At 47.1% G+C, this 9,359-nt stretch overlaps 1 protein-coding gene across 2 annotated transcripts in view; it reads left to right on the top strand.

The window, feature by feature from the left end:
* ZBTB47 (zinc finger and BTB domain containing 47) overlaps positions 1-9,359 on the top strand; it is a 56,020-nt gene that overhangs the window by 20,382 nt on the left and 26,279 nt on the right. For both annotated transcript variants that reach the window (XM_018558651.1, XM_018558650.1), the window contains exon 2: positions 2,913-4,322. In XM_018558651.1, the coding sequence (XP_018414153.1) occupies positions 2,913-4,322 (1,410 nt within the window). The remainder of the gene's footprint in view (positions 1-2,912; positions 4,323-9,359) is intronic.

The raw sequence follows: 9,359 nt of genomic DNA, 5'->3' as shown, positions 1-9,359 counted from the left end.
GGAGGGTCTGGGGAGGAGGGAGACGTGTGCAGGAGGGTCTCTGGAGGGGGAGACGTGTGCGGAGGGTTCGCGGAGATGATTTGATAACGCCTGGCCCCGTTTATGGAGAAGTGACGATATACGCTCATTGTACATTCTGGATTCTAGGAATGGTCATTAAATTCCGCTGACCCCAGGCTGGCGCTCGTCCTCTGTGGGACGCCCGCGCTCCCCTCCCCTCGCTGCGGGTGGGCAGGAATGAGCGCGGGGTCACAGATGAAGCTTCTCCCGGCCTCGTATGCGTTTTGCCTTTCCAGCTGGCTTGTTGTGCGCATCTCATTATTGGCTTATTAAAACGCAGAACTGCGCGACTCTTTACCCTGCGATCGTCTGCGGCGCCCTTGTATGTAGGCTGAAGAATTTCAACCCAAAGCAGATGTAGACCCGAACTGATTGACATTTTGTCCGCTTAAAGGAGAACTATGGGGTCAGTGTTTTTCCCCATAGTTCTCCTTAGGTTAACGGGAGGACATAAACTAGCGTCCTCCCGTGACCCAAAGCTCAGTATATAGCGACCTACAGTATACTGAGACCGCCGCAGCCGGGACGGATCCAGAGATTACTGTCTGGATCCACCCAGCTGCGTGAGTGACAGCTGGCTCTGCCTATCTAGAGGCAGAGCCAGCTGTGCCCGCCCCCTCCCAAATCTTTAAAGTGACAACAAAGGCACCTTTAGAAATTAGTAATGACATTCTACATACACATACTTCTAGTTAATTGCCGGCTTTTTATTCTTTGCATACCTTATTTTTTTCCCCAGTCCTCTCACAGCGGCCATTTTTGCTAAGGGCAGATGAATCCATCTCCCTTTACTTCTTGGAACTCTGGCCCATGTGACTAGGACATGTGGCATTGCACATCATCTCGGGGGAGGAAAATGCCTTTCCTGAAGATCTCGGGAGATTTTGCGGTTTACTGATGAGATTTCCCAGCAATGCTCTGCTGATGCAACAATCCCAGGATGCATCTCTTAAGGCCGTGACACACTTCGCGCAGAGCGGTGGCGCACTGCCTTTTGCGAGCAGCGTGTCATGTAATTTTCTCCTCGGCACGTCAGCTTGCAAGAGATGAAAAATGTCATCTTCAGCCAATCGGCTCACGCGTATAAACGTGGGGGTCAGGATGCGACGTCTGGCTGGTTGTTAGGCACGTGCCGATTGGCTGAAGGTGCAGTCAATCATCTGACTGCACTCGGCTCACGCATTGCACTCAAAGCTCCGTGCCGGACAGCTTTGCTTGGCTCTGCACGGCTTTGTGTGCAGTGTGTCAGGGGCGTTAGGCATAGGCTACTTCACTAGGCCAAACAGTCATTGTAAATAAAATAAAAATATTTTATTTAATAAGTTGATTTCATATCAGCGCGCAGAGCTGCATTCTGATGTGATTTTCAGTAAAAGGGGGTAAAGGACCTTTTTAAGGACCAGAAGAATGCAATCATAAGATCTTTTATTCCAAATCGAGGATTGCAACGTTGTGATTATTTTCCTTCAGGTTAAGATTAGGTTCAGGTTGAGATTATTGGCGGTATCATTCTCTTCTTAAATTGAATCGCACCGTGTGTAGTGTATCAAATCAATCATTTTATATTATTCAGTTGTTGCACAATAATGGTTTTCTCTATAAAGAACAAGTAGTAGGAAGCTCGGGATCTTTGAGTTATAATAGCCCAAAGGATAACATTCAAAGTATTAACTGCTTGAAGACCAGGTGTTTAGATCCCCTACCTACTGCGTCCAATGTATTCCAATGGTATTTTTAGCACCAGTTCACATCGCAGCGTTCCGTTCCAGAGCAGGTTAAAAAAACTGCAGCAGGCCCTATTTTACCTGCTCAGGACCTGCTCTGGAACGCCTGCAAACGCATCAAAAATGCATGCAAACGCCCTGGAACGCACTGAAAGGCCATTTTAAACTAAAAGAAAACGGCTCGGAACGCATCAAAAAACGCGGCACAACCCACTCCACTGCGTGTGCAAAAACTCGTGCAGATCTGGTCTGCATTTGGTGTGAACAAGGCCTTAACCGTCCCCTCCGCTTTCCCAAACACCTCCTGCTTTCTTGCTCCCTCGTCAACTCCTCCCATGCTCGCCTCCGGGACTTCTCTAGAGTCTCTCCTATCCTCTGGAACTCTTTACCCCAACCTGTCCGTCTATCTCGAACTCTGACTGCCTTTAGGCAATCCCTAAAGACTCATCTCTTCAGGGAAGCCTATCCCACCTCAACCTAACCACTAAACCATCCCGTTCTCAAACAATTCATCCCCACACAGCTACCTCCTCATGTATCACTGGCCCCTCCCTTTTAGATTGTAAGCCCTCAGGGGCAGGGCTCTCCTTACCATCTTGTCTTGCATTGTATTGAGATCGTAATGTCTTCCTTATATTGTAAAGCGCTGCGCAAACTGTTGGCGTCATATAAATCCTGTATAATAATATAGTCTAAGGCCGAGGGGTCCTCTTTGGAGCTTAACATATTATAAGGAATAAAGGCAAGAACTTCCATCCAGTAGGGGACAGGAATCGACCAGCAATCTATATCTAATATCGAGCTAAATTGTATAAATGTAATCAGTAGCTGAGGATGAACCTGCGATGCAACAGGTAATTTATTTGAGTGATTTCTAGAATTTAGGGTTGGAAGAACTCCAGGAACCAGGTAGATGAAATTCAGCTGGCCTATCACTATTTAGGTCTTCTGCATTCGTTGCTCTGGAAGCGCCAATTCCTTGACATCCTATAGAAGTATCCAGACTCCCAATCTTTATATTGCTTTTGTCAGATTGTTGTATTTTAGATGTTTTTGATGTATGTTATCTGCTGCTTTTGATCCTGTCTTGTATCTGATTTACTTACACTCCTCTCTCTGATCTTACAGTTGATAGTGGAGAAGACGACGGATTACCCCTCCACGGAGTATTCCCTGGTGGAAGATGTGGCCCTCCACTTCACCTGTTTGATGGACAGACTCAACGAGCAGCGCCTGTTCCAGCCCGACCTCTGCGATGTGGACATTGTTCTGGTCCAACAGAAGAGCACTTTCCCTGCTCACAAGGGTGTCCTCGCTGCCTACAGCCAGTTCTTCCATTCTCTCTTCACCCAGAACAAGCAACTTCAAAGGGTGGAACTGTCCCTGGAGGCTTTGACGTCTCGAGGCTTCCAGCAGATCCTCAACTTCATCTACACCTCTAAGCTCTTAGTCAACGGCTGCAATGTGCAGGACGTTTTAAATGCTGCTGCCGTGTTGCAGATGAACGAAATCGTCACGTCGTGTCAGGAGCTCATCCACAGCAGGTCGTTGAACCTGGCGATGGCCAACGAGGTTCTGGACACGGAGGACACTAGGACCAATACCACCACGGTCATGCAGCCTCAGTTCTATAGGGAGATCAAACAGGAGGTTGATGCTCCTTCAACAAAGATTTACGCCCGGGAAGGGAATGATCCCTACTCTGTTCGGGTAGAGGACAGTGTGAGCAAAGGACATCTGCCCAATGCCGCATCGCCTAAGCAGTATTTTAAAGATGAGGATAGGAGTGGGAGTAGGATCTGTAAAATTGAAGGAGCCGACTCTGAGGAGGACATGGAAAGCCAAGAGTCCTACAACAGAGAACAGATCATTGTGGAGGTCAACTTAAATAACCAGACACTAAACGTTTCTAAAGGGACTGAGAATAAGGGGTCAACAGACACGGTGACTGTCTTAGACCGGTCAGATGGCGATGAACAGGGATCGGAAGAAGAGGGCGATGATGAAAATGAGGAAGAAGAAGGTGGGATGGAGGAAGAGGAAGATTTTCTTGACATGTTGGAGGATGACGACGATGACCTCCTCCCAAGCGAAGAGGAAGATATCGGAGAACCCCGGCAGGATGAAGAGGAGGAGGAGGAGGAAGAGGAAGAAGAAGAAGAGGAGGAGGAAAAGGACAATGATGAGTCGTCAGAGATGGCCAAAGATGAAAACTCTCCCGGCGAGGGGAGCAAGTCGCCGGGCAAAGACAAGACCGCCAACCTGAGGAAAGGAGCGAAAGCATCCCGAAATCGGGGAAGCAGCGGGAGGAGGAAAAAGAAAGGACAGGATGTGTTGGGGCAAAAGGCCAAATTTGAGGAGAAGCAGAACTTCCCTTGTAAAAAGTGCCCTAGGGTTTTCAATAATAGGTGGTATCTGGAAAAGCACATGAACGTCACCCACAGTCGCATGAGGATTTGCGACAAGTGCGGCAAGCGGTTCCTTTTGGAAAGTGAGCTCATGCTCCATCACCAGACAGACTGTGAAAAGAATATTCAAGTAAGTTTTTTTTTCTTTGTGCAAACTCAAAACTTTGAGTAAACCATTAAAAAAAACAAAAAACAAAACATAAATGCTGATGGAGAGTCTATTAGTCAAGGGTAAGTTTTGCATTCCTCGATTCAGCTTTTCTTTGCTTGTATGCCTCGGCAGGTTTTGCTGATGAAGTCACGAGAATTTTTTGGCTTTCTGTGAGAGGTGATTTAGAACTCTGTTGTCTCAGCCACATAGTAAAGAGTCAGGATAATACTGAATACAGGGAGCCTAAAGGTGCCCATACACTGCACGAGAATCGCGGGAAATCCCGCGATCGTACGAGAATCGTGCAGGGTATGGAAGGCGTGCGACAGTTTCTACTGTACGGTCGCACGACTTTTGTATATCGAGCATGTTGGAAAACCAGCCGAGAATCGTTCGGTTTTCGGCTGGTTTTTAACACGATCGAGAGATCACTGCCGAACGGGCCGGTGTGCCCGTTCAGCATTGCAGTCATCGGAAGCCCGCCCCTCAGGGGGGGCGCGGCCTGCGATGATCGCAAGTACGATCTGCCTGTCCAAGATGGGCAGATCGTACGTTTTTTTAAGTACTTTACAACCCTCGCAAGACAAAAGTCTTGCAAGGGTTGTAGAGTGTATGGGCACCTTTACACTCACAGTATGTCCTCCATCTTCCAGGTGGAGTAATGGGTGTCATTCAACATGGATGACTGAGGACATCTTGTGGCAGAGAGTTTGTAACCGAAGCTGCCTTTTTTATTTTAAACGCTGGCTGCGGCTCCTTTTATTTTTTTTTTTTTTTACTTTCATACGGTCAATATAAAATTACAAAATACTGTAAATGTATCAATTGGACAATAAAAATATACATAAAAGGAAATATTAACCGGAGCAGTCCCACATTTTAACAGTCATATTTAGAAGTTAAAGTGACATTAAACCCTCAGATTTTCTAACATAAACCAATACTGTAATGTGCGCCTTACTGTAATCCATGGTAGTTTCCCTTCTCTTTGCTGCTCTTCCTTTTAAATCTGTATCTGTTCTCATGCTTGGGGAGAACTTCTATTTTGCAGCAGACTGCCTTGTCTCTGGAATGGATACACGGTGTCTGTGTGTTGGTTTGTAACCTGAGCCAGCACTACAGGAAGAGGCACTCAGCTGCAAAATGGAAGTTCTCCCCAAGCATGAGAAGACATGAGGATTTAAAAGGAAGAGCAGCAAAGAGAAGGGAAACAACCATGGATTACAGTAAGGCGCACATTACAGTATTGGTTTATGTTAAAAAATCTGAGGCTTTAATGTCACTTTAAGTAACACAGCCGTGGACCAACTCTACAAATGTAGAGTAACGGTGGTTTTAGACACCAACCTGCACTCTAAGTTTCTACAAATAGACCACTCGGGATAAGCATTAATCCGATCTTTCAATTAGAAAAAGATGCATGTCGAGCCTGTTTATAGCAAATATTAATCACAACTCTGTGACTAAACTGTATGCAACCAACATGGTATACACATGAAGTAAAGTCATGAACAAACAAAACATCAAAATTATATGTAGATCTAAGCCATAAAGGCTTTTCAAAATAGTTCTCCTTAGGGTAACGGGAGGACACAAACTAGCGTCCTCCTGTCACCCTAAGCTCAGTATACCGCGAGTTGTAGCTTGCGGTATACTGAGGTGCGGCAGCTGAAGCTCAGGATCGAGAGGTGAGCGAACGCCGGTATGTGTTCGCTCACCTCCCGATCTACTGAGCCGACCTGTGACAGTCTCATTGTCACAGGTCGTCTAAACCTATGAGGTGAGTGAAAAGCATTCACCTCATAGTTCTCTTTTAAACTTGCTTCGGCCCCGCTGATGTTAGACCCATTGATGTGAATTTTAGCGCTACGGGCCTTATCACCTTGGCAACAGTAACTGGTCTTCCATAGAGTTCCAGGCTTTCCATACCTTTTCATAGACATGTAAAGTATTATTCAACTGAGCCGTCCGGTGTTCCAACCCCTGCACCTCCTTGACACGTTGATACAGCTCCACTTCAGATGGAGGGGTCTGGCGCTTCCATTGGAGGGCTATGAGGCAGCGAGCTGCCGTCAAGATATGAGAAGCCAATTTACGTTCATGTTTATGGAGGTGCAGGAACGGAAGGCCCAGTAGATAGTGAATAGGCTCTAAAGGAAGCTTTCATTGTAACAGGCAGTGTGTTTGGGACCAACTTCCAGAAAACCCGCAAGCGCGGGCAAGACCAGTATATATGATACAGGGAGCCAACTTGACTTCAGTGCACTTTCATTGACCATGCTGAAGCATTTTCATTCCATTCAGGAGAACACTTTACCCTCAAAGCACACCACAGCAGCATCCATGAATTTATCATTGCTTCCAAAACACCTTCCTTGCAAGCAGGGCCGGATTTCCCACAAGGCCAACCAAGGCCCGGCCTTGGGGCAGCAGGGAGTAGAGAGGCATCAGGGGTGTGGAATTCCTATCTCCTGGGGCGGGTAGTTGTTTGGGCAAGCAGAGCTAAAACTACAGCAGGGAAGTCACCGCTTGTTTTGTTCAAGTGATCTCAGCGACATTGTATGCAGCCTGCAGGTCTGCCATTGTTTATGTTGGCGGGTAGGGGGGCGCATTGAGGAACCTGGCCTTGGAGTAAATTCGGCCCTGCTTGCAAGTGTTCCTTCAGTTTTTAGAAGAGGGGGTCAAAGCCTGGAGAGTATCGGGGGTGAGCCACTAGTTCAATCTGTGCTTTGGTAGTCAGACCAATGAAGGACTTGTCTGGTCTCTTCTCCATGATGACTTCCCACATATAGACCACAAAGCTAGGACACTTCAAATTTGGTAGACACCTTAAAAACAGGGGTGCCCATTAGGTAGATGGTGATCTAGCAGTAGCTCACAAAGCTGATGCTGGTAGATCACCATTGTAAATTGGCTCACTATCCCGAGAACCCTCCTACGGTCGGTTTAGCCCCTCCCCATCTGCTGCGTTTGACACATGAAGGCAGAGGCCGACAGCATGAGAGCAGCAACTTTAGGATGGAGGGCCGAGCACGAAAGGAGAAGTACGAGGTCTAGCTTCCCGGTGTTCTGTAATATTGCAGAGCAGCGACTTTAGAGAGGGCAAGGAGAGACAGCCAGGAGAGAGAGGAGAGACAGCCAGGAGAGAGAGGAGAGGCAGCCAGGAGAAAGAGGAGAGACAGCCAGGAGAGAGAGGAGAGGCAGCCAGGAGAGAGAGGAGAGACAGCCAGGAGAGAGAGAGGAGAGGCAGCCAGGAGAGAGAGAGGAGAGGCAGCCAGGAGAGAGAGCGAGAGAGAAGGAGCGGGTGGGAGGTTTGTTTTTGTTGGTAGATCTCATGTAGCTCGTCATTTGAAAAGTAGATCTTAACACAAAAATTGTGGGCACCCCTGCCTTAAAACTACTTTACAACATTGGCTTTGTTGAGTTAATAGTTTTTTCTTTTATGGTAAGCTCTGGTGTTATGCTTTTTTCTTGTCCTAATTGCTTCCCTTTATTGGCTCATATTTATGATTGCTTAGGACGGAGTTGGAGGGATAATGAAAGCTGGGCCACAGACTATAGAGGGTTATGGGTGAAAAGGAGATGAGTCCTAGGAGCTTGTAGTAGTAATACATTTTTGCCATCGGTTGAAAAGCTCTTTTCTGAACTCTGACAATTTATACAACTTCGGATATCTAAATTATGACATGGAACATGCAGAGTGCATCCAGCAATGAGGGTCTGCACTAGCAATCAGGAGCAAGTCAGCATGGTTCCTGATTAGCTATGACAGTGATCACATGACTTTGTAAACAAAGACGTGCCAATGACAGCTGCTATTATCAAGCAAGGTTCACACCTCAGCGATACCCGGGCCGCGCGATCGTGTGGCCCCATTGATATCAATGGGATGACTTCCGCGTGGCAATCGCTAAAAAAAGTACAAGTACTGTATTTGCTGGCGTATAAGACTACTTTTTATACCTAAAAACATCCCCCTAAAATCGGGGGTCATCTTATACGCGGGGTATACAATGTATACCTTTAGTTCGTTTGGGGCAAGCTGGCCCAAAACGAACATCCCTAATCTGTCAGCCCGCTGGATGTGCGGTAATACTGTATGTACGGTAGCTTTGGCTACATACAGTAGCTGAGCCAATCACGGCGAGCGATGTACACAACCTCTGCCAATCCAAGCAGGCTTTGTATTCATTAATAGAATACTTCGCTCGCCGTGATTGGCTCAGCGCGGTATACTGTATGTAGCTGAAGCTACCGTACATACAGTATTACCGCACATCCATCCATCATGTTTATAAATGGAAGTGGGGTAGTCTTATATGACGAGTATAGCCCAAAACCTATGTTTTAAGTGGAAAATTAGGGGGTAGTCTTATACACCCAGTCACCGTATACGCCGGCAAATACGGTACATTTTTTTTTGCAACACACGATGCGCTGCTTTTTTTTTTTGCAGTGACCGTCTTCAATTGCGCGGGCTGAATAGCGGCGGTAAACCACATGATCGCCCCGCGCGACTGGGGTGCCATTGTGCACGATTGCCGTGCGGTCAGGAGTCGCCCAGGTGTGAACCTAGCCTTTCTTAGTGCCCAATGTCCATAAATCTTGTAGCACTCCTTACCGGAAATCCCAAAAGAGTTGATGGGTGCTAGGAATGACCGCGGATGGCGTCCGCACACAGTACAACTTTGTATAAAGATGTCATCGGCACACCAGCACAACCGAGTCAGTGCAAATCCATTTATCGATGGATGTCACTCCACATATCTTGATATCAAGAAAAGGATTTGCACTGACTTGGACTCGGTCGTGCTGGTGTGCCGATGACATCTATATACAAAGTTTCACTTAGGGCCCATTCACACCAGATCCGTTCAGTTGCAATACGTTTTTCATTGGATGCTGGCAGGCCCGGCGCTACCGCAAGGCAAGCGGCCGCCTGAGGGCGGAAAAAACAGGGCATTTTGACAAGTACTTGTCAAAATGCCCCGATGCTTGCGCTATGGTTTTTTTTTT

This window comes from Nanorana parkeri, unplaced genomic scaffold (assembly GCF_000935625.1).
Source record: "Nanorana parkeri isolate BGI_ZX_2015 unplaced genomic scaffold, ASM93562v1 scaffold351, whole genome shotgun sequence".
Taxonomy (NCBI): domain Eukaryota; kingdom Metazoa; phylum Chordata; class Amphibia; order Anura; family Dicroglossidae; genus Nanorana; species Nanorana parkeri.
This window is presented reverse-complemented; position numbering and strand designations above follow the sequence as displayed.